The 27409-nt window shown below is 40.0% G+C and overlaps 3 protein-coding genes across 8 annotated transcripts; 1 reads left to right on the top strand and 2 right to left on the bottom strand.

The window, feature by feature from the left end:
- The first annotated feature begins 94 nt into the window (after window positions 1–94).
- On the top strand, window positions 95–16043 carry LOC134802744 (T-complex protein 1 subunit epsilon). Of its 6 annotated transcripts, none has more exons than XM_063775426.1 (12): window positions 95–316; window positions 9063–9297; window positions 9832–10064; window positions 10407–10565; window positions 10860–11006; window positions 11470–11677; window positions 11973–12127; window positions 12690–12844; window positions 13056–13147; window positions 13700–13843; window positions 14084–14092; window positions 14190–16043. In XM_063775426.1, exons 1-10 carry the CDS (start codon window positions 209–211, stop codon window positions 13834–13836), a joined length of 1629 nt encoding a protein of 542 aa, XP_063631496.1. In that variant the 5' UTR covers window positions 95–208; the 3' UTR covers window positions 13837–13843; window positions 14084–14092; window positions 14190–16043. The 6 variants fall into 6 exon arrangements, with proteins under 6 accessions (XP_063631496.1, XP_063631494.1, XP_063631491.1 ...); XM_063775424.1 differs by having other exon boundaries at window positions 14125–16043; XM_063775422.1 differs by having other exon boundaries at window positions 96–316; window positions 14084–14116; window positions 14180–16043.
- A 942-nt stretch (window positions 16044–16985) lies between these two features.
- Window positions 16986–20210, bottom strand: LOC134802893 (uncharacterized). Its single transcript, XM_063775615.1, has 2 exons — window positions 20066–20210; window positions 16986–19494 (listed from the first exon to the last, which is right to left on the bottom strand). The coding sequence occupies exons 1-2, from the start codon at window positions 20141–20143 to the stop codon at window positions 17059–17061; spliced, it is 2514 nt and encodes an 837-aa protein (XP_063631685.1). The 5' UTR covers window positions 20144–20210; the 3' UTR covers window positions 16986–17058.
- Window positions 20211–21402: 1192 nt separating this feature from the next.
- On the bottom strand, window positions 21403–26322 carry LOC134802622 (uncharacterized). The gene has a single exon (XM_063775259.1). The coding sequence runs from the start codon at window positions 26104–26106 to the stop codon at window positions 21403–21405; it is 4704 nt and encodes a 1567-aa protein (XP_063631329.1). The 5' UTR covers window positions 26107–26322.
- Between the last annotated feature and the right edge of the window lie 1087 nt (window positions 26323–27409).

Genomic DNA, 27409 nt, shown 5'->3' with positions numbered 1-27409 from the left:
TACAAATACCATCATAATGCAACGAAAGACGCTTTATTCAATACCTTGAATATACTTCTTTTACACCTTGCAACACATCTGCTAAATGTCAAACTCTTGCTGTCAAACGTCATTTGTTTTCTTTCAGAATTATTTTGGAACAAAAACATTCGTTTCCGATCTAAATCTGTTTTCATCTTGAATTAGTGAAGTGATATTTACGTGAAAAATGGCTCTGTTCCCCGGAGCCGTCGCGTTCGACGAATATGGACGCCCATTTATCATATTGCGGGACCAGGATAGACAAAAACGGCTTACCGGTCTTGATGCTTTGAGAGTAAGTTTTATTTAATATTTTCCGTATATACTACTAGGAAACCTTAGAAAAGCCTAATATAGACAACCTTTTATTAGTCTTTGACCTGTATACCCAAAAAAAAACGATATACTTTTCATAACCTAGCTATAAAAAACCGAACTCGAATTTACGTTAAAATTATGATAAAACCTAATTTGATCGCTAATTCGTCACTTACTATACTTAGTTGGTATCTGTTAGGGTCTAATTAAGTCAAAAACTAGGTCTAACAACTCGAAATACACGATTTATAAACTATAATGTGACCAGGTGTTTTTGACAATGAGTCACATGATATAGGTAGATGTTCTTTTATAGTCGAGAAAGTATGTTGCTTCCCAAAGAAAATACTATGGACAAATAACCTTTTATTTGAGAACATACAAAAAACTAACAGACTTGAATTCCTTAACAAAATAATAGTTGAAGTTTTGTGGAAGTCATAAATATGTATTCATATATTCATTTTTCATACTATCCCACCCAAGTGTAGAAAACTGGCACTTTTAAGCCAGAGTACAGTATATTATACATCCTAGAATAGTAAGGTTTACTCGGCTAATTCCGAATGTCGAAAACTGTCGGATAATTCCGAAAAGAGACTTTTATTATGATGGAATTAAGGGTGATTTTCATCTGAATTTCGGAATTATCCGACAGTTTTCGACATTCGGAATTAGCCGAGTAAACCTTAGTAGCATATTAGAGAGAGTCATAGTTAGGGAATGCAATCTCGATCTCGCAAGTTCGAGATCTCGCACGAATTTTCGAGATTCAATCACATTTTGGTCCGTTTGTCCTTCCTAGACTGTATCATGTACCTTGTTTGTATAAGTACTGTCTATTATAAATTTCACATTAGTCTGCTGTAATGCTGTGTAAAGGCCATAGTCGGTTTTCCATAGTAAGTTGGCCCTTAAGTCAATTTGATTCGGGTTTTTTTTGTGAGTACCTTAAGAGGTACTACAAGTAGTCCCTCACTATAAGTAGTGAAGGTTATTTTTGCTGAGTATCAACATCATAATAGTGACAGTTTTTGAGTTATGATTTTATTTTATTTTTTCTTTAATGTGTTGGTTTTCGGGATGTATTCAAGCGATTTGCTTAATTTTTTTTAATAGTGTTCTTTATTTAGGTATGCATCGATACTCAAAAAACGAATACCAGTTGTCATTATAAAAAAACCGGGCAAGTCCGAGTCGGACTCGCGCACGAAGGGTTCCGTACCATAATGAAAAAAAAAGACGTTGCTTAACTTTGGTAAAAAATCACGTTTGTTGTATGGGCGCCCCATTTAAATCTTTATTTTATTCTGTTTTTAGTATTTGTTGTTATAGCGGCAACAGAAATACATCATCTGTGAAAATTTCAACTGCCTAGCTATCACGGTTCGTGAGATACAGCCTGGTGACAGACAGACGGACGGACGGGCGGACGGACGGACGGACGGACGGACGGACGGATGGACGGACGGACGGACGGACAGCGAAGTCTTAGTAATAGGGTCCCGTTTTACCTTTTGGGTATGGAACCCTAAAAATAGAAAAAAAAAGTAAAACAAAAATAAAACATTTTTTTTACGTCGTGGTGAAGTAGTGACACCTCTAATTTTTTTTTCTAGTTGTAGGCCAAACATTGGCCTACTACTTGCCTAAATACCAAAATTTTCCAAACGGTACTTCCTGTCAAAAATTTGCAATGTATGTGGTCAAGTTCTGTTCTCGATCGGTGTTTTTCAATGTAGTATACAAACTCTTCCATTATGTTTGCGATTTCTTATCAGGTTGTCGTATTTAAGAGTAAAATGCCAATGACAACTTAATGTTTGTATACTACATTAAAAAACATCGATTGAGTACAGAACTTAACGGCTACAAATATAATGACCACCAAAAAATACTTTGGTACCCTAAATAAAAAAATCATGCTTACCAAAAAAAATTACTGAACACCAAAAAAATAAGGCCTAAAAATACAAAAGTACCACCACTTTAATTACGACTGCACTTCAAATTGTATTCAAATACCAAATATATTGAATGTTCACCAAAAATCATTAATGATCACCAAATCTTGAAGACCAAATTAATGCGATATTTTCACCTAAATAAACCACTATGATTACCAAAAAATTTATACATATTACCAAATAAAGTAAACTGATGCTAAAATTACTAGCCCCTCCCGCTCAACCCCCCGTAGCCCGCACCGCATACCTACCTAACCTAATCTACTTTTCTAGTAGCATTTCGTTATGCTACTAGAAAAGTAAGTTAAACTGCTATCAGTTAAGTGGGTTAGGTTAGGTTAGCACTGCGACCCTTACAGAAACGAAATGGTACTAGAAAAGTAGGTTAGGTTAAGTTTCAACTGCTACCCATACAGATACGAAACGCTACTAGAAAAGTGGGTTAGGTTAGGTTTGAACTGCGACCCTTACAGAAAAGAAATGCTACTAGAAAAGTGGGTTAGCTTAGGTTTGAACTGCGACCCATACAGAAACGAAATGCTACTAGAAAAGTGGGTTAGGTTAGGTTTGAACTGCGACCCTTGCAGAAAAGAAATGCTACTAGAAAAGTGGGTTATAGTAGAAGAGCCGGCCGCAAATTTTCTAACCGACTTGATACCACGATGAAATGCACAATGGTTTCCCATAAAAGTGATGCTAAGTCCGAATTCGATAGTCTGCCACGGCGGAACTTGCCGAAAGTACGAAAAAGAAGGCCACTTCCGGTGCGAAAAAAGGGGGCTGATTTAACCTATCTGATACCGAAATAACAGTTATGGCAGCAGTTAGAAATTTACATGTAGACACAGAAAAGCGAAGTCTGCCAGTATTTTTTTTGCCGGAAGTGCTTGGCAGACGCTCTCAAAGGTGGCCACCAGGACCCCTAATTTAACCCATCTGATACCACCATGAAACCAATTCCAGTCGGTAGGTATGAACCCTCATGTCAGGAATATATAAGTCTGCCAAGGCTTTTCCTGCCGAAACACCTTGGCAGACGAGATTATGTGAGCAAGGTAACCATTGGTTACCCTACACTAACCCACCTGATACAACGATGAAACCAATTCCAGTCGGTAGGTATGAACCCCCATTTTAGGAATATATAAGTCTGCCAAGGTTTTTCCTGCCGAAACACCTTGGCAGACGAGATTAAAAGCAAGATGACCATCGGTTACCGTACACTAACCCATCTGATACCACGATGAAACCAATTCCAGTCGGTAGGTATGAACCCTCATTTCAGGAATATATAAGTCTGCCAGGGCTTTTCCTGCCGAAACACCTTCGCAGACGAGATTATGTTAGCAAGGTGTACATCAGTTACCCTACATCAACCCATCTGATACCACCATGAAACCAATTCCAGTCCTTGGCAAACTTGACTTGGCAGACTGGACTTGTCAAACAAGGTATCAGATGGGTAAGACCTAGCCTTGTCAGACTTATATATTCCTGAAATGCGGGTTCATACCTACTGACTGGAATTGGTTTCATGTAACTGATGTACATCTTGCTAACATAATCTCGTCTGCCAAGGTGTTTCGGCAGGAAAGGCCTTGGCAGACTTATATATTCCTGAAATGAGGGTTCATACTTAACGACTGGAATTGGTTTCATCGTGGTATCAGATGGGTTAGTGTACGGTAACCGATGGTCGTCTTGCTTATAATCTCGTCTGCCAAGGTGTTTCGGCAGGAAAAGCCTTGGCAGACTTATATATTCCTGAAATGGGGGTTAATACCTACCGACTGGAATTGGTTTCATGGTGGTATCAGATGGGTTGATGTAGGGTAACTGATGTACACCTTGCTAACATAATCTCGTCTGCCAAGGTGTTTCGGCAGGAAAAGCCCTGGCAGACTTATATATTCCTGAAATGAGGGTTCATACCTACCGACTGGAATTGGTTTCATCGTGGTATCAGATGAGTTAGTGTACGGTAACCGATGGTCATCTTGCTTTTAATCTCGTCTGCCAAGGTGTTTCGGCAGGAAAAACCTTGGCAGACTTATATATTCCTAAAATGGGGGTTCATACCTACCGACTGGAATCGGTTTCATGGTGGTATCAGATGGGATAGTGTAGGGTAACCGATGGTTACCTTGCTCACATAATCTCGTCTGCCAAGGTGTTTCGGCAGGAACAGCCTTGGCAGACTTATATATTTCTGACATGAGGGTTCATACCTACCGACTGGAATTTGTTTCATGGTGGTATCAGATGGGTTAAATTAGGGGTCCTGGTGGCCACCTTTGAGAGCGTCTGCCAAGCACTTCCGGCAAAAAAAATACTGGCAGACTTCGCTTTTCTGTGTCTACATGTAAATTTCTAACTGCTGCCATAACTATTATTTCGGTATCAGATGGGTTAAATCAGCCCCCTTTTTTCGCACCGGAAGTGGCCTTCTTTTTCGTACTTTCGGCAAGTTCCGCCGTGGCAGACTATCGAATTCGGACTTAGCATCACTTTTATGGGAAACCATTGTGCATTTCATCGTGGTATCAAGTCGGTTAGAAAATTTGCGGCCGGCTCTTCTACTATTAGGTTAGGTTTGAACTGCGACCCTTACAGAAACAAAATGCTACTAGAAAAGTGGGTTAGGTTAGGTTAGAACTGCGACTGTTACAGAAATAAAATGCTACTAGAAAAAGGTGACGAAGTGGATTAATTAATTTAATAGGATAACGATATATTAAATGATTGCACATTTTTAATTAAAACGTGGTTACAATTTTGTGATCATTTACTATTTTTGCGTTTACAATGATTATTTTGGAGCCATTTGCTTTAATAGGATAGCAAGATTTAAAAATTTGGTTATCATTTTACATTAAAATGGAGTTCTAATTTTGGTGGTCATTTACTATTTTTGGGTTTACAATGATTATTTTGGTGTCATTTTCTTTAATAGGATAGCAAGATGTAAAAATTTGGTTATCATTTCACATTAAAATGGGGATTGAAATTTGGTAATCATTGACTATTTTTGGGTTAATAATGATTATTTTGGTGTCATTTCCTTTAAAAGGATAGTAAAATGTAATAAAATTGGTAATCATTTCACATTAAAATGGTGTTATAATTTTGGTGATCATTCATGATTTTAGGGTGGTAAAATAGATTTTTTTGGTATTAAATTTTATTAAATCTGGTGATCAGTTAAATAGCAGCCGAACTTAACCACACACATTGCTAATTTTTGACAGGAAGTACCGTTTGGAAAATTTTGATATTTAGGCAAGTAGTAGGCCAATGTTTGGCCTACAACTAGAAAAAAAATTAGACGTGTCACTTCACCACGACATTTTTAGTTAGTTTTACTTTTTTTTTATATTTTTTTATAATGACAACTGGTATTCGTTTTTTGAGTATTGATGCATACATAAATAAAGAACACTATTAAAAAAAATTAAGCAAATCACTTAATTTACTATGAATCATTTAACCTAAAATATACTTGAATAGTAGGGGTAATTATCTTATTTTTAATTACACAAACGGGTCTACCGCGATATAATTTCATTGTTTTTACCTTTAATTCCGACGTTTCAGCTGAGTTGCACCAGCTGTGGTCACGGAAAGACTGACGTCCCAACAAATGTCAACGGAGATATTAATAAAACACCACTAAACTACCCGAAATTAGTTTATAAAAATGTTCGGGGTAGACAAAGAAATTGCAGCTACCCGTTAAAGTTTAATGTTTATTGTCCACGGCACGACACGCAACACTCACAGTATCCGTACACTGGTCCGAAGATATATCCGCTGGTTTCAACATTTGAATCAGTGTACGGATACTGTGAGTGTTGCGTGTCGTGCCGTGGACAATAAACATTAAACTTTAACTGGTAGCTGCAATTTCTTTGTCTACCCCGAACATTTTTATAAACTAATTTCGGGTAGTTTAGTGGTGTTTTATTAATATCTCCGTTGACATTTGTTGGGACGTCAGTCTTTCCGTGACCACAGCTGGTGCAACTCAGCTGAAACGTCGGAATTAAAGGTAAAAACCAAGGACCGGAAAACCCCTCTTTACGCTTAATCCTATCAATTCGGTAACCCAATCGATTCGGTTACCTTATCATTCGGTAACCCTATCATACTGTTACCTGATTGTAATGGTAACCTTATTGAAACGGTAACCCTAACCTTTAACCGAGTTAATCTCAAAACCCCATCGCGATAGGGTTTTTGTTAAGGGTTTTTAACAGGTTTTCATTCAGTTATGGTAACCTTTATTATCGGTTGCTTACTGGTTTGCTACATTAAAGAAGTTTTAGTGATGTGCCGTCAGAACTAAAAAAAATACTAAAAAAAATGTTTATTTTATTTACTTTATTTAAATTTTGTTAATTTATTTAATTTATTTAATATATTTAATTTATTTAATTTATTTAATTTATTTAATTTATTTAATTTATTTAATTTATTTAATTTATTTAATTTATTTAATTTATTTAATTTATTTAATTTATTTAATTTATTTAATTTATTTAATTTATTTATTTTAGTTATAATATAATAATATTTATAATAAGAACACACCACACAGGTAGGTATAAAGATAAACAAAGGAAAGGCAAAAAAACTTGTTTGTGCTGGAGGCTTCATAGACCGCCCATGCCAACCTCGGTTATTCAATAATAAGTTGAATTTAAGTGTGCGTAAAGATTACAATCGTTTGAACCAGCTGGTCAAAAACCTCATAATGAGGTAACTGAATAGACTGGGTTTTTATTTCGGTTACCGGTAACAGAGGTTAACTCGATCTGATACGGTTACCGAATCAAAGTGTTACCTTATTAAGCGGTTACCGTTATGGTAGGGGTTTTTATAAACACCTCTAAAATAACCCTATGAAAAACCCCGGTTAAGGTAACCGGTTCCTGTCCCTGGTAAAAACAATGAAATTATATCGCGGTAGACCCGTTTGTGTAATTAAATATGTGTACAAAACGCGAGAGTTTAAAGTGTTATATCTTATTTTTATTAATAGAATACATCCTGAAAAACAATACATTAAAGAAAAAAAAAATCATAAGTCAAAAACTATCACTAGTAGGATGTTGATACTCAGCAAAAATATCCTTCACCATAAGAGGTACTTACAAAAAAACCCCAAATCAAATTGACTTAAGGGCCAACTTACTATGGAAAACCGACTATAGCCTTTTATGAATCAATAAAATAAAATAAAAAATAAAACGTTGACAGGAAATCTCGATCCTTGCAATCTTGGTCGAGATCTCGATTAATAATTTCGAGATCTCGAACGAGATTTATAGATTAATCTGTGTGAATTACTTTGTTTTGAGTAATCTTTTTGACCTTACATTCATGTAGTTCAGGCAGTGCTCTGTGCGGAAGAATCGGGCGAACCTGGCGTACCCACTATTATTTATTTACCTACATAATTTTTGCTCGCTAACTCTACTTGTTTTGTAAGTTGCTCAGTGCCTGTCAAAAATATCAACTGAGCATGTTAGTGTTTGCTTACATTACAATTATAATTAAAAATAAGTATTACCCCTTTTTAGGGTTCCATACCCAAAAGGTAAAACGGGACCCTATTACTAAGACTTCGCTGTCCGTCCGTCCGTCCGTCCGTCCGTCCGTCCGTCTGTCTGTCACCAGGCTGTATCTCACGAACCGTGAGATACAGCCTGGTGGTAGAGAAAATGTTGCCGCTATAACAACAAATACTAAAAACAGAATAAAATAAAGATTTAAATGGGGCTCCCATACAAAAACGTGATTTTTTACCAAAGTTAAGCAACGTCGGGCGTGGTCAGTACTTGGATGGGTGACCGTTTTTTTTTTTTTTCATTTTTTTCCGTTTTTTTTATTTTCATTATGGTACGGAACCCTTCGTGCGCGAGTCCGACTCGCACTTGCCCGGTTTTTTACTTACATGCAAATTAGAGCTACTTATATATTTCTTGTTTGTTTTTTTTAATAAAAGTAGATTTTTTATTTAATTTGTTGGTTTTATTTTCAAAATATTACATGACTTACCCTAAATAAGTAGTATACACGGAATTCTTGGAGATTTTTGATCAAAATAACAAAAAATTTTAATTACTTTGTCAAATCTCGATCTCGTCGAGATTAATCTCGATCTCGAAAGTCTGACAGTCGAGATTTCGAAACACCCAACCTCGATTCAGATTTTTCGTGCGAGATCTCGAATCGCCAATCTTGGTGCGTAATTGCATTCCCTAGTCATAGTCCTTTGTGAGCAACTGTACAAAATAGGTTATTTTGTTATGTTAAAATTAAATGCATTTTTAAGTGTAGTTAATGTAATATTTCTTCATGTGATAACCAAAACTCACTAATTACTATCACAATTTGTGATATGCATGATTTACTATGGATTCTAACTTGTGATTTCCGGTCTTGACCTGTCTCCCACCAGTTCCCATCTAAGGGCTCATTTAGACGGTGCGAGAACGCACATGCGAGTTTCATTACATTGCGTTATATGATCAGTCGTCTGACTTAATGAAACCTCAATGGCCGCAATGTAACTAAAATCGCATGCGAGTTCGCGCGCCGTCTAAATGAGCCCTAAGGCGTCAAGGTCATCTCGCCAATACTGTCGAGGTTTGCCGAGACTCCAGGTTCAATTATGTGGGACCCACCAATAGTATGCTGCTTTATCCCACAAGTCAGAAATTTATCAGATTACTTACCCTTTACCACTTCCAGTCACACATCTCAGCGGCGCGACAGATTGCTGGCATCCTCCGCACATCTCTCGGCCCCCGTGGCCTGGACAAGATGATGGTGTCCCCCGACGGCGAGGTCACGGTCACCAACGACGGCGCCACGATCTTGAAGCTGATGGATGTGGAGCACCAGATCGGCAAGCTCATGGTGCAGCTGGCTCAGAGTCAGGATGATGAGATTGGAGACGGAACTACTGGTGTTGTGGTTCTTGCTGGTAATTAGTTTGCTTAACATCTACCTTTAGTTATAGTTGTAGTGCGAGAACATTTCCCATACAAAAGGGAGAACATTCTAGAGAACGGCACAACTCTACTCTCAGTAGGATTGGCCCTTGTAAATGGAAACCTAGGCTGTCCGACGTCATGCGTGGGTGAGTGAAAATAAGCTAGTTTAACCGTAAATTTAGTTTAACATTGAAATTTATCAGTTATGTTTAAGAATGTACGTGAGACAACTCTCAATGAATAATGTTTCTCATTTTGATTCTATATATGTATTTTTTTTATAAAAGTGATGGATGTAGAATTTACATAAAGGCCCATTGAAAAAAAAAGATTGTGTGTTATTTAGGTATCAAATAACGGCAAAATCCCATTCGGTGTGTACAGACAGTGTGACTTGCGTCGTCAAAGGGATGTGAGCAGCGTGCACTGAGGTGCATTTAGATTTGTTTGACATGGGCGCCACGTCAGAGCGTCCTCTTAGTTTGCACATCAACAGACACTAACAAATATTCAATTTCTCCTAGGCGCCCTCCTCGAGCAGGCCTCCAACCTCCTCGACAAGGGCATTCACCCGATCCGCATCGCCGACGGCTTCGAAATGGCGGCCGCCGCAGCCCTGGCCCACCTTGACTCCATCAGCGAGGCATTCCCAGTCAACAAGGACACCAGGGATAACCTCATCAAAGTGGCCATGACTACGCTCGGCAGCAAAGTTGTTGTCAAGTGTCATAAGTTGATGGCGGAAATCGCTGTGGATGTAAGTACTGTTGTCTGACAATCTCTCAAACATTCACCTTCTCACTCTCACACATACATACCTCCACTGACTGAAAAAAGAGGGTTATAAGGACCGTTCGCGTTGGAGGGTCTGCCATCTTGTGGCCTGAATCGGAAATATAAACTGTACAATGTACATTGACACTTCACGCCAAAGCAAGTGCTGCCCTCTACAATTAACGTACGTTTTCTTGTGCATTGTAGTTTCTGCCATCTTTGGTTAAACTTGACATTTACACTTCGCGCCTGTTAAATGTGCTGCACTTTTGCAGTTTAGACGCATTTATCAGTTCTAAAATGAACCATTCAAACATTTCACCAGGCCGTGCTATCAGTGGCGGATCTCGAGAAGCGCGACGTAAACTTCGAGCTGATCAAAGTGGAAGGCAAGGTTGGTGGTCGCATGGAGGATTCCCTGCTGGTCAAGGGAGTGGTGATAGACAAGACCATGAGCCACCCGCAGATGCCTAAAGTTCTTAAGGTCAGTAACACCGTGTACCTGGGGGCTATTCATAAATTACGTCATTTCAAATTAGGGAGGGGGGGCCTGGACATCGGATGATGGTAGCATGACGTAGGAGGAAACGGGGTCATTCGAAGCATGATTTTTGGATGGTTTTAGGGGCGGGGGGGAGGGGATCAAAAATCGTCAAAAATAGATGACATAATTTATAGACAGCCTCCTGGTAATGTTTAATGCAAATAAATTATCTTTATCTTTACCCCTAGCGACATCTACCGCAAAACTATCTTACTAACCTTATTCGTTCTGCAGAACGCGAAACTCGCCATCCTCACCTGCCCGTTCGAGCCCCCGAAGCCCAAGACCAAGCATAAGCTGCAAGTCGGCTCAGCGGACCAGTATCGCGAGCTCCGCGCCTACGAACATGATAAGTTCCTCGAGATGGTGCGACGTGTCAAGGTAACATATCACTTTATACTAGTTGTGATTCTAAGGTTCATTTCCAGATTCCTTTAGATAGTCAAATTCGGAGTGAATGGAATGAGTTCTCAAGGGGGTATATTACATTTTGGTGCCGTGACCAGGATCCTGACCTGTCCTGTAATTCGGTTCAGTGGAACAGTACCGCGAGCAGTTTATACTAGTTAGTAGTTTCACACTTTACGTTTTACGGTTCACTTCAAGGTTCCTGCCACTAGACTAGATGATCATAAGGCCAATCATAAAAGAAGTTCAAAGTACGGATTGAGTTTAGTTCTGAAGGGGCATGTTACATTATGGTGCCGTAACCAGGAAAAGAGAGAAACGCGAAAACAAGCTTAAAGTATTCATGAATTAGCCATTCTATAATCCGAATTTCGACGCTATGTTTCCAACATTTTGGTTTTCATTGTATTGAACTAAAACCAACACATTTCCCCAGGATACTGGAGCGACATTGGCCATCTGCCAATGGGGCTTCGACGACGAGGCCAACCACCTTCTCCTTGCCGAGGGTCTGCCCGCCGTCCGCTGGGTCGGAGGACCTGAGATGGAGCTGATAGCTATCGCTACTGGAGGCAGGATTGTGCCGCGCTTCGAGGAACTTACTCCGGAGAAGCTTGGAAAGTGTGGCCTGGTTCGTGAACTAGGTAAGTAAATATTGATGTTAAAACAAAAAAAAATTAGCTTGAATGAAAATTAGCTTTATTGGCTGTACCAGGGAGGCGAATCTGATCCTTTCGGGCATTCTCGGCTCCGTTCTGCTCAGCAATTATTAGGGTTGACGCAACTTGACGTCCCTTTGCGTGTACGACCACGGATAAGATAACGACTTGAATTTTGACTAACCCTAAATGCTAACCTGAAAGGGACAGATAAAGATAAGTTAAAGATAGTTTATTTTTCGCACTTGTATCGTAAATAACTATTTAATGTTTATTCCAGCCTTCGGCACATCCAAAGAGGAGATGTTAGTGATCGAGGAGTGCAGCAACTCCCGCGCCGTCACCCTGCTCATGCGCGGAGGCAACCGTATGATCGTCGAGGAGGCCAAACGTTCAGTACATGATGCGCTTTGCATTGTGCGCAGTTTAGTCCAGGTTTGTAATCTAATATTCTTGAATTCTTTCCCATTATTAATAACCACATTTCGTTTATTTGTGTATTTGCATTTGATAATTGTATGTGTGTATATTTTAAATCACTTTTAAAGAAAATTAAGCCTAGAAAATTGAAAATTTAAAAAATTGTGTTACACGGCAGCGTAATAGTTTGTAGAATGTACGAAGGTTCATATTTAACTGTAACCGTGTACGTCTGTGGTCGCCTTATTTATTTTTATCTTGAAAAATACACCAAATTGGCTACTTCCCTACTAGTCAATTCTGCTTCTTTTTTAGAACTGTCTAAACTATGTTCTAATATGGAATTCATATGAAAACGAGTATAGTGACGTCACGGTGAACTCGCCTACTTTTTATATTTCTATCCGAAGTATTAAATAAAAATTGTTTTAATACTCGTAAAACTGCTATCTATGTTTTTCTAATAATAATCTGGTGCTTTATTTCGTGTATGGTGTGAAAAAAAAAATAAGTAGAGAAAACTTCCCTATTACATCAATTTTATAAATCCAATGCTTATTATTATCCAATATTCCAGGATTCTCGCGTGGTATACGGCGGAGGCGCCGCCGAGATCTCATGTTCTCTGGCCGTCGCACGCGCAGCTGAGAGCATCTCGTCTTTAGATCAGTACTCGTTCCGCGGCTTCGCTGACGCGCTGGAAGCCATCCCACTCGCTCTCGCAGAGAACAGGTGAGACAGTTATATCAGTATCGTGTATAGATCGCATACGCTTATAATTTTGCATCCTTTTTAAGACGGCCAAGAGGTGGGTCCCGAAATTGGCAGTATTTGTTAGGTGGATCGGAGCCCAGTCAACTTTGGGAACCACTGGTACAGTTAATTTTCCCCAGTGGTAACAATAGTTTCAACAGATTATTAATAATTTTATTTGTGTCCACAGCGGGCTGTCGCCCATCGACGCGTTGTCGGAGGTGAAGGCGCGGCAGGTGTCCGACAAGAACGCCAACCTCGGCATCGACTGCATGGGCAAGGGTATGTAGTATTTATTTATCGTATGGCATATGTACATGTCACTGGATTACACATAAAAACTATATAAAGAGAAACTTGTATTATAACATCAGAGCATAGTGACTTGAGCTATTTAGGGTCCTAGCTAAATTGGTTGTTATCTTCTTCTTCCTCGGTCCCTCATTGATGAGGATCGCGACCATGTATGCTTCGTCTCCACAATGTGCGATCATAAGCCATATGGGTCACGCACTGCATGTTGCCGCCAACCACCCTCTTCACAACATCAGACCATCTCTTTGGAGCTTTTCCTCGCGCTCGCGTGCCCTCTATTTGGCCCAAGATAATCTTCCTTTCTAGGTCATGCTTTTTAGACCGCATGATATGACCAAAGAAGCTGAAAATATGTTGTAGAATAGACTTATGCTATAGAAATTCCAATTTAGCAAGAACCCTAAATGGCATAACAACCCCGTGTGGTGACTGTTACTTACAATCCTTGTTCACTTGTTCTTTGGTATAACATCTATTTCTGTTCTTAACTTCCTAGTACTAACATTATCCTTCTTTCAGGTACAAACGACATGAAGGCAACGAATGTGATCGAATCCCTTCACTCTAAGAAGCAGCAGATCGCGCTCGCCACCCAGCTCGTTAAGATGATACTCAAGATTGACGATGTCAGGTCTCCGGCTGACTCCATCCAGTAAACCCTCTCTGAACCACTAGGATTACAAGCTATTGCAGACAAATCCCACTTCAGAGTGGATTACAATTCAATAATCGCACTTCTGCGAGCCTTACAACACCCTAGAAGGCTAATTCCATCAAGCTTCCCTGCTCGTCAAGATGACTCTCAAGATCACCGGTTGACTCCATCCAGTAATCCCACTTCTGAATCACGAGGATTACAAGCCAATTCCACTCTGAACCACTAGGATTACAAGCAGATGCCACTCTGAACAACTAGGAGTACAAGCCAATCCCACTCTGATCACTGGGATTGCAAGCCAATCCCACTTCTGAACCACGAGGATTACAAGCCAATCCCAATCTGAACCACTAGGATTACAATCCAATCCCACTTCTGAACCACTAGAATTGCAAGCAGATGCCACTCTGAACAACTAGGATTACAAGCCAATAATCGCACTTCTACAAGCCTACAACACCCTAGAAGGCTAATTCCATCAAACATCGCTTGTTCACCTTAAAAAAAAGGGTAATATTCTAGAGCCACTCCTAATGTTGATGGAAGTATGAGGGACTTAAATATATATGAATTTTACTAATCGGTTTCTATGAGTCTGCGACTCATATTAAAATCTGCAATGTTTTAAGTTTTAATACTCGCATCGCAGTATTTTTGCGTAAATATCTGTAGATTTTATATTAAGTTTTTATTGTCGAAGACAGGTTAGACTTGCACCATTCAGAACGCTAGGCATCATCTTGTAATGTTGCTTTTCTGTATTAATATTTTTATATTGTGTAGCGAAACGCTACTACATCTGTCGTAGTTCTGTGGAACTACCGCCTTTCATCTCCCTACCAAACAAACAACAAAACAAGAAGACTAACCCAAAAAACAAAAAAAACTTAATGCTAAGCCCAAAAAATATAACATAAGGTGCATATTTGCGCATATTTTGAATTTAAATTTTTATGGAATATTCGAGAAAGAAAAGATTGAAGTTGTTTTTAGGCAGATGGATTGTGATTTTTGAGTTGAAAAGTCGGTTGTGTTCCCGGGTTGTTTTAACCAGATTTGTAATTGTAACCAGTTTGATAATTAACACGAAGTTTTTAAAGTGCGCGTAAATCCACGGGAGGAGAGGTTCCTCGTAAACAGTTGGCCACCAAAGCCGTGCGTAGATCGGCGCCAGGGAGGAGAGGCTCCTCGCAAACAGTTGGCCACCAAAGCCGTGCGTAGATCGGCGCCAGGGAGGAGAGGCTCCTCGAAACAGTTGGCCACCAAAGCCGTGCGTAGATCGGCGCCAGGGAGGAGAGGCTCCTCGTAAACAGTTGGCCACCAAAGCCGCGCGTAAATCGGCGCCAGGGAGGAGAGGCTCCTCGCAAACAGTTGGCCACCAAAGCCGTGCGTAGATCGGCGCCAGGGAGGAGAGGCTCCTCGTAAACAGTTGGCCACCAAAGCCGTGCGTAGATCGGCGCCAGGGAGGAGAGGCTCCTCGTAAACAGTTGGCCACCAAAGCCGCGCGTAAATCGGCGCCAGGGAGGAGAGGCTCCTCGCAAACAGTTGGCCACCAAAGCCGTGCGTAGATCGGCGCCAGGGAGGAGAGGCTCCTCGTAAACAGTTGGCCACCAAAGCCGTGCGTAGATCGGCGCCAGGGAGGAGAGGCTCCTCGTAAACAGTTGGCCACCAAAGCCGTGTGTAGATCGGCGCCAAGCACTAATGGAGTGAAGAAGCCCCATCGTTACCGCCCCGTCTGCTGCCTGCCATTCGCGCTCGCCAGGAAGCGAGTGAGGTTTACCTCGTCGGCCTGTTTGAAGACAAGGCGGTAGTTCCACAGAACTACGACAGATGTAGTAGCGTTTCGCTACAATTGGTAATACATATATTTATGCTGGTCAATTGTTTTAAATTTTCATGTTTTTTGGAGTTGTAAAAATAAATGTTCATAATAATACCTTCTACAGTTGTCTAATGACATGAGGACTTCAAGGTTTTCTCGAGGTTGACATATTAGCAGTGTTATAATGGCTCATTATACAACTCTAGATTTTAATGAATGTATTTGCTGTGTCATCACACTATTACCACACATGTCTCAATTCACTAATTCGTATTTTAGGTTATTCGAGTTCAGTATGCTAGTTTAAGTTATTAATGCATTTTATTGAACGAGGTACGTGCGTATCTCAAGCCTTATTGCACTAATAAAAATAATAAAATGAATTCAATTGTTTTTATTATAGCCGGCGCCACCTATGGTCATAATTTGACAGTTATGAATCCACCCCAGCCAACCCTTAGCTTCATATAAATAAGGGTTAATTCAAAACTGTCAAATATGTAGTCTCCTTTTTACAGGTAATGTGAAATCATCATTCAGCGATAGTTTCAATATGGCGGTTGGTTTACATAGTTAGCAAGTTCCATAGAATGACACTTTAGGTGCAGTGGTACAGGTGACTAAAATCTGATAGACTGTATCAGAAATAGTCCAGAATTAAATCCTTACAAAGTAATTAAAATAACAAAATAAGAATATGTACTCATTTCTTAATATTCTACCTAGTAGACTTAGAATCAGTGACGTATAACGGACATGTTTAGTCTCTAGGGTTTATATGTTTTATTATAAGGTGCATTAGGGTAATTTTGAAAGGAAGAAACACTAATAAAAGTGGCGGATAATTCAGAAACGGGACTCATCTTATTACACCGGAATATGAGTTATTTTTAACTTTTTGGACGCCAATGACCGATATATCCGCACCGCAGGTTCAACGCCAAAGACCGATTAATCGGTCACAAACCACAGAGCAACATAGACCTACGTGCATATGCATAAAGTCCAATTTCAGTTTTGACACTTCGGTGACGTGGCGTCCGCGTGACAGCTTTTATGTTTGACACGGCGTCGAAAAGGTTAATGATTTTTCGGGATTACCCAATTTCCGAAATTACCCAAATACACCTTACATTAAATTTGGAGATGTAAAAGATCCCCACAGATAGGGAATGCAAATCGGTTATTTTCGGTTATTTCCGATTTTCGGTTATAACCGATTTCGGTTAATAACCGATAATTTCCATACAAAAAATAACCGAAAATAACCGACTTGCATTCCCTACCCACAGACCACAGTGAGAGAAAATACTACTAAAAACCGGTCACTGCTGACGTTTGAACCAGTTTCCACAACCATAGACTTTAGTCCATAGAGTAACCATAAATAAGTCTTTCCTAATAAAAATAATATTCATCTATCCATCTTGGATGTCCCATAGTTGAGTATTCCCAATAATCCCAACTGTTTACTGTATCTCTCCTGCCACTATCCTGACTGTACGCTGGCCTATCATATCTTTGAGAGTCCTGACTAACTCTGCGAGGTGATACTATATTTGGTGAAAGTCTATCTCGAGCTGTTCTTTTTTTCTTCCTACTATTCTTGCCAGGCAATCTATAACTTTTAGGTAATCGGTCATTTAAATCCTCTGAAGGCGACAATCTCTTATCTGATCTTAGAGAACTGTCTTGACCCACTGTTCCCAATCTGCTGTCTCCTTGAATCCCTGGTTCATCGCCTGAAAGTTGAGGTGGTCCTCCAGAGTTTAAAAAGCTTAGTCCAGGTACAATTCCTGCTGCAAAGCTTTCAGGTTCCTGAATTATCCAGGAGCTATACCCGCCCTCTTCAGGGCTTGTAGTTCTATCCCGGTTTTCAGTCAAATGTGCTCCATTCTTATCCTGGGAAGATTGGGAGCCCCTGTCTGTTTGATTTACTTCCTTACTGCCTTGTCCAAACCTCACATCACCTGGTCTTAAGTTCTGAATAGGCCTACTTCCAAATTTTTGTTGAGAAGCTCTTGGTCTGATCTTACCAGATCCTTCATTACTATAATTTTCTGTCAAGTCTATTACTTTAGCTCCTAATCTGTTCTTACCAGATACTACATCTTTATCATTTTCTGTTAAGTCTATTACTCCTTTATTCTGGGTAAACCTCGCCCCAAACCCATTCTTAGCTTGAGATCTATCCATCAATCCATCTTGATCTGGGACAGTTAGGTCTACTATGCCACTTCTCTCGTTCCCTTTAGCTTGTATCGAAGAGTGTTGATCCCGATCGGTTTCCACACTATTCTTGGCACAAATCAGGCCCAGATCTTCACAGTTTTCAAGTATAGTACTGCTATCAGGAGTAACAGGATCGTGATTAGAAGCAGGTTGACGGATAAGTTGCGATCCACCGTCCTTGATTCTAAAAGTTACGATCTTAAAGCCAAGGGCAGCTTGAAGCTTCTGGGCTTTCAGGGTCTCAAATGATTTTTCATCAATTATGAAGGTTACTGTCCTGCTTTTATCCTTTTCCACTCTCTCATGAAGCAGCTGCCAGTGTCCAGTGTTGAGACCTTTGTTTTGTGCTTTGAGTAGATCTAAGGCCTCTTTAACCGATCTTGCCTCTGATTCTGGGATCATAGTGACAACCTTGGGTGGATTAGGCAATTGCTCTTCTGGTATGACAGAAAGTAGGACCCCGGGCCAAGGCTCTAGATATTGTACTTCTTCCACAAGCCAATCCTTACTACGCTGGTCAACACATGTAACTTGGATCCAGCCGTGCTTTCGTGTGAAACTCAGGAACTCAGGTCCACCGCCGCCTGTGAACTGCTTAGTTATAGCTATGAGTAGATGACGGTGGACCATTTTCATTTGATCTGAGTTCATGGGTTCTTTGTTTCGAATTCCGACGCGTAAAGGACCTGTATTCTGGTTAAGAGACTGCTGTCCACTCATTGCAGTGACCGGTACCAGATATATCTCAGCGGATCCCTGACCATCGTTCTTGCTAAGGGAATCTTGTGTGTTTTCAGTTATCCTAGTCAGTTTAGGAATTTTCTTAGGTATGTGAAGATTGTGAAGTGCTAACTGTTTTCTTCGTTTTTCAGGGACTAATTCAATCATTGAGGGATATTTTTTGAGTATATCTGGCCAGGACATTAAGCACAGATTGCTGGCTTCCTCTTGCGAAATACCATGAGCTATAAGCTTTCGGAATTTTCTTTTTGGGTTCCTTTGTGTTATGTTAACAGCGTCAGAAACACTAGACTGAGCCTTAAGAAACTTTTTGGGATTCGAAGGGAACTCTGAAAACTTTACTTTATTACTACGTGTGAAAGTGTATTTATTAGTCTCAGTACTGTTGGATCCATTTTTCTCCCCAAGATCTTTTGCTTGTGTGATTGAATTGGTTGGCCTTGCAGAACTCAGTACTGGAGTTCCAGAAGTGTTTTCCTGTTTGGAGCAAGAAATTGTGGGGGTTGAAAGTGTTGGCGTAGACCAAATTGCCTCTGAACTCTCTACTCGGCCAGTGTTATTACGTCTCAAAGCCTCAGTGCTGTTAGATCCATTTTTCACCCCAAAACCTTGATTTGATTGGTTGGTTGCCCATGCGGAAGTTGGTGTGGTTCCCGAAACATTTCTTTGTCTCGGACAAGAATTTGTAGGAGTTGAATGTGCAGTATGTACTGTATGTGTAGACCAATTTCGCTGTGGAGTAGAGAATACTCGGCCCGTGTCTTCAAGCAACCGTTTGTCATTGGGGTTGATTACTTTATTCATTCCTTGTACTTGTCCCATTATTGTTTGTGACTCATTGCTTGATGTACATGAAGTGACCTGGGAAAAATGCTTATTTTTATAAACAAATAAACAAAATTAAAAACATGGTTCATACATTTTCTCAAAAAGTATCGATAAAATGGATAAAAGTTATGTATTTATATAGGAAAGCGGAAAAAAAAGAAAGAAAAAACTTATGTATGTACTGCTTGTATTTTCAATACAACTGTGAAAGTAAACAAGACAGGTGCTAGAAAACGTTATGTAGTTTTTTCAATAGGTATATAAAATATATTTAATACATGTACTTAGCCCATTATAAAAATTACACTTTAATATGTCTCTCTGATTTTTTATGTCGCGTTTAAATATGTACTTTGAAACAATCTTTTCCAAACACTATTGTTATACACTAAATCACATATCAAAAGCTATCCAGTCATATAAGACACCTTGAACATGAAAAAAATAGTCTGTGCGGAAAGAGAGAAGTAGAATGTATTGGATCCCATACATTTTAAGACTCTTCTTTTTCCGCACAGACTCTACGAACTTATTTGGGCATAGGTAAAAATCAAAGAGTGTAGGTAGTTATAAATATTAAGAAAATAAACAAGACTTAACATACCTCAAAATTATCAACGCGTTTATCGTGATTCATTAACCCCGGCCCGCAGCGGCTGTATGGGAGAGGTACCCGAGCCATGTTCCCGTAGCGTAGCTATTATTTTAGTTTCAAATTTCAAGCATTTAGCTGATTCAGCCAATTTAAGATTAAATAAATGATTATTGTTCTCGCAAATCGCAAAACAAAACAAACTTCGCTTATTGTAATGTATTCATGACATTGACAGTTGAAAAACTGTTTGAGATATAGAACAAAACGATGCGAATGAACAATGATAATCATCATTCATCAGTAAAATATATGTATGCGGTAAAGAAATAATTACATTAATGCAGTTTGTAGGGCTTAAGCTAAAGAGAATAACTAGAAACCACTACTTTCCACTTAGAAAATGCCCTCGCCTGCGTGTGCGTGGAATACAACATAAAACGGCACATAGGCGAATGCTACAAACTCCACATACAAGATCAGATCACGTTATTTATTATGATTTTGACCTGAGAATAGTGACTGTATCACTATTCTACGTTTCATTGCAAAGCTGCGTCTATTTGACTTGCCAAGGTTAGTTCAAACATGTTGGACTGACCGCGAAAGCCACATGGCTTGGGCTATAATAAGCCCGCGGTTCTCGGTCCAGTGAGACAAGTACCTAAGTAGAGAGAAAAAAGCTGGAGGAGAAATTTTCAATTTCAATTAATTTATTTGTCGAAAAGCAGGTAGTGTTACAAAGGTGTTCACAAATAAAAAAATAAAATTAATGTTTGATATTTATTTTAATCTTTGCGTCGCGTATTATAATAAAAGGCTTTAGTAATCGCTGTTTGCCTCTCTTTCTAACGAATTTGATTATAAAAAAAGAGATACGTACATACGTACATACAGTGATTAACTAGGCATCTGAGGGCGCTATCGCTACCGCTGGAAACTCTGTCGTTCGGCGGTCAAGCACTATACTTTCAGCATCCTGTTCTCACCTTTCCAAGGCAACAGATGAGCTAGTCTAGTGTAAATGCCACGTCACAGACTTAGATTCAGTCAGTTTCAGTCGGACGGCTTTTAACAAACCTCGATTTCCACTGATTAAAAAAAAAATACACGAAGAAGAATACTGAAAGCTGGAAGGCCACCTCGGAGATCTGATCCCTGAGAGGTAGAACGTGCACGACTGAGTTGCTCCGTGCTCTCCAAACTCCAATACAACTTTCCAGTTAATACTGAAACAAAGGTACCTGCTAAAATTTACTACCTTGTTTAATAGCTAAAAATGTAATTAAAGGAAACTACATATGAAATTATTAACTTACATGAGCACGCTGTCGATGCTGAGTGTGTGACTACCGCCGCGGCCGCATATCGGGCCTCCGGATATCTCGCGGTTTTGCCGTTGATCTCGACGAGACTGGAGACCTGCCTCGAACATGTCCGTCCCTCTCTCTCGGCCTCTGAATTCCTTTGTTCCAAGTTCCTGGGCCTTCTCGCCTCCTATCTTGGAACCTAGCGCGAGAGTCCTGAATATTCTCGCGTCTAAAACCGCTTCTTACTGGAGGTGGTATATTTAACCTTGGTCTGTTCCGATCGATTACCCTTTCCCTTCTAATTCGAATTGTTTCATAGCTTTCGATAATCCGGGGTCTGTTATCTCTCCTTGGTTGAGGCGATCTTCTATTTGGTCTTGGAGATCTATCCCGAACATCCTCTTTCTCCCTTCTCCGGCTCGTTTCATAACTTTTACAGCCCTCGATATTCCGGGGCCTATTATCTATCCTTGGTTGCGGTGATTTTCTGTCAGGTCTTAAAGATCTGTCCAGATCTCTTTCCTCCCTACTCCTCTTTTCATTGATATCAGATTCCTCGATATTTCGGGGTTTATTATCTATCCTTCGTTGCGGTGATTGTCTATTGGGTCTCAGGGATTTATCCAAAACATCTCTTTCCTCCCTATTAATCTGGCTCATTTGATTGGTTTCAGAGCCCTCGATATTACGGGGTGTATAAACTCTCCTTGGTTGCGGTGATTGTCTATTGGGTCTCAGGGATTTGTCCAAAACATCTCTTTCCTCCCTATTAATCTGGCTCATTTGATTGGTTTCAGAGCCCTCGATATTACGGGATGTATAATCTCTCCTTGGTTGTGGTGATTTTCTATCGGGTCTCGGGAATTTGTCCAAAACATCTCTTTCCTCCCTATTAATCTGGCTCATTTGATTGGTTTCAGAGCCCTCGATATTTCGGGGTCTATAATCTTTCATTAGTTGCGGGGATTTTCTATCTAGTCTTAAGGATCTATCCAGAGGTTTTTCCTCCCTGCTACTCCGGTTCCTTTCATTAGTTTCTAAGTCCTCAATATTCCGAAGTCTATAATCTTTCATTGGTTGTGGTGATCTTCTTTCGGATTTTATGGATCTGTTCAAATCATCTGTTTCCTCTCTACTACACCGGCTCCTTTCATTGTTTTCAGAGCCTTCGATATTCCGGGGTGTATAATCTTTCATTGGCTGTGGTGATCTTCTTTCGGGTCTTAAGGATCCGTCCAAATCATCTCTTTTCTCTCTACTACTCCGGGTCCTTTCATCGGGTTTAGATTCAGAGTCCTCGATATTCCGGGGTCTATAATCTATCCTTGGTTGCGATGATCTTCTGTCGGATCTTTCACTCCTTTCCACTAGACTCCATATAGCCTCCATAATCTCTCTGTCTCCATAATCTCTCCTTGGTTGCGGCGATGCCCTATTTGGTCTTGAAGGTACGTCCCGATCGCTCTTCTCCGTACAACGCCAGCTACTTTCATAGCTTTCAGAGTCCTCGGTATTTTGGGGTCTACAACCACTTCGTCTCTCCGGCGACCTAAACTCATGTGGGGGACTAACCTGTTCCTCTTTTATTTCTCTAATTATCTGGCTTCTTTTGTAACTTTCATAATCCTCGATATCCGAGTCTCTATCGGTCTTAGCTTGAGGCGACTGTCGGGTATCGAATCTTGAAATACTATCTCGATCATACGAACGCCTTCTATGATTAGGAGAGTCTCTATCCCTAGCTTGAGGAGATAGCCGTTCCATATATGATCTTGATTGCATGTCTTGGTATGTTCCTCTACTATCCTGATCAAATGGAGACCTGCGATCAGGATCTTGGTCCATTGGGGCACAATAATTGCCTATAATTGGTGGCGGTGGTGGTGATGGCGTTGGCGGCAGTGGTCGTGATGGTGTTGGTGACAATGCTCTTTTAGACGCCAAAGAGCTGTGGTCTTCCAAATTTGATGCAAATCTTTTGGTTTCCTCTATGATCCAGGATCTATATCCCTCTTCAGAAAGTTCTTCAGTTGGACTAGAGTCCCTGCTCCTTTCAGATCCATTATTGTTCCTCGATAATTGAGCGACTGGGCCTTGCTGACCACTATCCTGATTAAGCATTGACATCGCAGCTTGGGAATCTTGGTAACAATCCATATAGTACGGTGGATTTGAGTATGGGTACATCGTTGCAAGGGCTATGTTCTGTTGATAAGCTGCATCGCCTACTCCTGTACTCATGTTTTGGCCTAATGGCACGCCACCATAGTTGATAGGGTTTTGACTCATCATTTGATTCTGAACAAACTGAGAGCCTCCACCAGGCCCTTGAAAGTAGTCCATATCTTGCGTTTGACTAGCTGGAGCGGAAAAGACATTTTGTTGGGTTACTGCGATATCTCCTATCCCGGTTCCTCCCATGGTAGCTGCATTGGGGACACCAAAGCCTGGAATTACCGTATTAGGAGGCATCATAGTTAAACTTCTTCCAGTTACCTGGGTAGATAATGCATTTAGATTAGTTCCTATTTCGCGTCCTGCAGTAAAGCCATTTTGCTGTGGTATTCTGACACCTCCTGTCCCAATTCCACTCGGGCTAGTTATATTGGGCACACCAAAGCCTGGAATTTCCATACTATGAGGCACCATATTTGGATTTCTTCCAGTTACCTGGGCAGAAAATGCGCCAAGATTAGTTCCTACTTCGCTTCCTGCAGTAAAGTCATTTTGCTGTGGTACGGTAACTGTGACACCTGTCATAATTCGACCCAGAGCAGTCGCATTGGTGATACCAAAGCCTGGAATTTCCATACTATAAGGCACCATATGTGGATTTGTTCCAGTTGTGTGAGCAGAAAATCCACCAAGATTAGTTGGAGCTGGTAAAGCAGGAAAGTTTTGTTGTATTACTGTGATGCCTCCTGTTGCATTTCTGTCCAGGGCAACCGCAGTAGGGGCACTAGAGGCTTGAGCTGTAGCTGAAGTCTCTTCCCTCCGGCGTAAGTCCTCGCCGGTGATCGGCTGAACAGTATTCTTGTTCTTAGCTTCTAACATCTTCTGTCGTGCGGTTGGCGGCTCATCCCATCTGCCCCATCTAAATCTTCTATCGGAAAGTCTCTTTTGTTTCATTTCTTCTATCCTGTCTTTGGCATCTTGAAGCATATGTTTTATATAACCTATCGTTGGAGGCATGCCCATACCAGCTCCTTGGCTATTATTCTGTGTAAGTAGAGTGGTTATAGAATTTGAATTCTGGACAACCGATCGGGAACCGCAATTAGCGCGACGTATTGGGGTAACTGTTGCTGTCAGGGTTGAGGGTTCTTTGGATATTTGCTTATTGTCCTGGTGTAGAGGTACTGATGAAACTGATTCTGCTACATTAGCCGTAGTTGCTGAGGAAGAGGGTGATTCCTGACTGGTTTCAGATCTCTCGGATTTAATAAGGATGTCAGCAGTAGCTCCAATTCCAGTAGGAATGATTTGAAAATTCATTGTCGTGAAGCCTATAGCAGCCCGACACTCCTGGGCTTCCAGTGACTTAAGTGATGCCTCGTCAATGATGAATGTCACAGTCCAACTCTTCCCACTTTCTAACGTCTCATCAACTAGCGTCCATTGCTCAGTGTTGAAACCCTTATTCTGTGCTTTGAGAAGTTCCAGAGCTTCTTGGACAGAAGTTGCCTCTGACTCAGGGATGAAAGCAATAATTTTACCTATATTTAGTTTCGGCAATTTTCGCTCTGGCATAAGCGAGAGTTGCGATTCCGGCCAGGGCTCTAGATACTGTAATTCGTCTAAGAGCCAAGCCTTACTACGCTGATCTACGCAAGTTACCATGATCCAGCCTTCCATGTGCTTAAATTCCAAAAATTCCGGCCCACCGCCGTCTTTCCACTGCTCAGCGATAGCTAAAATCAGATGGCGATGGACCTTTGTCATTTCTTCTTTATTCATGGGTTCAGAGTTCTGAATTCCTACGCGCAAAGATGCAGTATCGATGGGACTAGGTTTATCTGTGCCGATTTGCGTCTTGGGAGCATTTACTGCAGGGATCTGCAATACCTGCCCAGGTATATTTGGGTACTCCGCTTTTAATGAAGGTATCCTCTCAAGAAGATCATCCAAGGCCAATACACATAGGTCAGTGGCTATCTGTTCAGGAAGCCCATGAGCCATTAGCTTGGCTTTCTTTTTCATTGATGCTGCAGTTAACCTGGGTTTGGTGACGAAAAAATTTTTTTTCCATAATTCATGAGATTGTTTGGGAGTTAGAACATTCTTCTTAGCCGGTACATATTGCTTAGAATTATTTAATGAATTAACAGCCTTTGAAATCCCAGAGGCATTTTTCTTCTTCTTTTTCTTTTTCGTTTTTTTGTTTGCAGCGACTGTAGTCTGTGCTACTGTCGCTTTTTGTGATGTAACTTTATTGGTTTCACTTGTAAAGTTGGCTGGCCTTGATGATTCAGAAACAGTTCCCGGTCCAGACAGACTCTCTATTCCGGAGCTAGAGTTCTCAGTCTCAATATGATTAGTTCCCTCTTTTACTGCAATACTTTGTACTGCTATTGAAAATGCTTTTGATATCAACTGGTCGCTTTCCTTTATCAAGTAGGCTGAAATATTTTCCTGTTTGCATAAAACAATTTTAGAAGTTGAAGGGACTGTGGACCAATCTTGATCTGCAAACTCTACTTTAATACCGAGTGTGTCAATGACATTATTTGGGACAGAATCCATGGTGGTTAAAAGGAATTTAAAGCACTCTTCTCCAGAAAACTCTTTTTTGATACTAGATGAGCCAAGGCCTTCGAACTTATGAGGAAGAGAAGTTACAAGCGAATGAACTGCATAGTAATCTTGTTCAGAAAACTCCACTTTAACATCAAGTGTGCTAGTGTTTTCTGCTTGTTTCCATGTTCCAACACAGTTTATTTTGTTGTTTATCAATGTTGTTTTACTGGTGTTGAAAATGTGTTGTGCTGGTTGGATTCCAAATAAATTTCAGAAAAAAAACCGTCCCTAAGAAGTTCTTTGTGATTTAAATGGACTGAAATTATCTAGAATTTGACTTCAGTAAAGTTCATGAATCCAAACTTAATGCTTGCAAGAGATATTAATGGGCTAGGCGACCTACCCATGGCTTGGCTTTGGTATGGTTTCCACAACCTGAAAAGACAACACTTATTATTAGATTAGACACACCTAGCAGTAAATAATGTTAAAAAGTAACAAATAATTAGTGTATTAAATACAATTCAGACCATTTTTGGCAATTCTAAATTTATTTTGAATTTTTGGATTATCTTACTGGTATCATAAAATCCAATACACTCTTATTTAAAAAAAACTATCCGAAATAATGTGCTCGTTGACATGAACATTCAACTAAAATATAACTAAACTTGCTTCCCATACCAGACATACTTTTGTATGTAAAACTTCTATTTTCATTGTATTACAATTTATAGCAACGAAAACTAGTACCATACATAGTTATAAACATGGTACCTAAATGTTAATATTTAATTACACAAACGGGTCTACCGCGATATAATTTCATAGTTTTTACCGTAAATTGCAATGTTTCAGCTGAGTTGCACCAGCTGTGGTGTACAAAACGCGAGAGTTTAAAGTGATAACTCATAAATATTAATGCCTAGTTTAAATTAAGCATTTTAAAATAAGATTGTTGTTATATTGTGTTAATTATTTTTCTTTACACTAAATACAAATAAAAATAATTGCTTTGAATTAGTTAGGTTTGCTTTTTCCAGAATCAGTAATAGTAAAGAAATTCCTATTTATATTATCTACTTAACATTACTTTACAACAGGCCAGAGGAAGTACAAAATCGGGAGTTATGGAGAACCAGGGGAGAGCCTTTGCCCAGCAGTGGGACACACAAAAATAGGCTAAGAAAAAAAAAACACTTTCAACATTGTTTTTAATAAATTGTACACTAACACTATAAACGGTGAAGCTAAAGAACCACTACGAAACGTGTGACTTATGTATAAGAATGAAAATAAGTAAAATATT

The sequence above is a fragment of the Cydia splendana genome, chromosome 25, assembly GCF_910591565.1.
Source record: "Cydia splendana chromosome 25, ilCydSple1.2, whole genome shotgun sequence".
NCBI lineage: Eukaryota > Metazoa > Arthropoda > Insecta > Lepidoptera > Tortricidae > Cydia > Cydia splendana.
This window is presented reverse-complemented; position numbering and strand designations above follow the sequence as displayed.

What these genes read in the sequence shown, in the direction of transcription:
- LOC134802744 (XM_063775421.1), top strand. Translation starts at nt 209, where the DNA reads ATGGCTCTGTTCCCCGGAGCCGTCGCGTTCGACGAATATGGACGCCCA. An exon ending in CCGGTCTTGATGCTTTGAGA is followed by an intron (nt 317 to 9,062) that starts GTAAGTTTTATT and finishes TACCACTTCCAG; the next exon opens with TCACACATCTCAGCGGCGCG. An exon ending in CTCGCTCTCGCAGAGAACAG is followed by an intron (nt 12,845 to 13,055) that starts GTGAGACAGTTA and finishes TTGTGTCCACAG; the next exon opens with CGGGCTGTCGCCCATCGACG.
- LOC134802893 (XM_063775615.1), bottom strand. Translation starts at nt 20,143, where the DNA reads ATGGCTCGGGTACCTCTCCCATACAGCCGCTGCGGGCCGGGGTTAATG. An exon ending in AACGCGTTGATAATTTTGAG is followed by an intron (nt 19,495 to 20,065) that starts GTATGTTAAGTC and finishes CATTTTTCCCAG; the next exon opens with GTCACTTCATGTACATCAAG.
- LOC134802622 (XM_063775259.1), bottom strand. Translation starts at nt 26,106, where the DNA reads ATGGATTCTGTCCCAAATAATGTCATTGACACACTCGGTATTAAAGTA.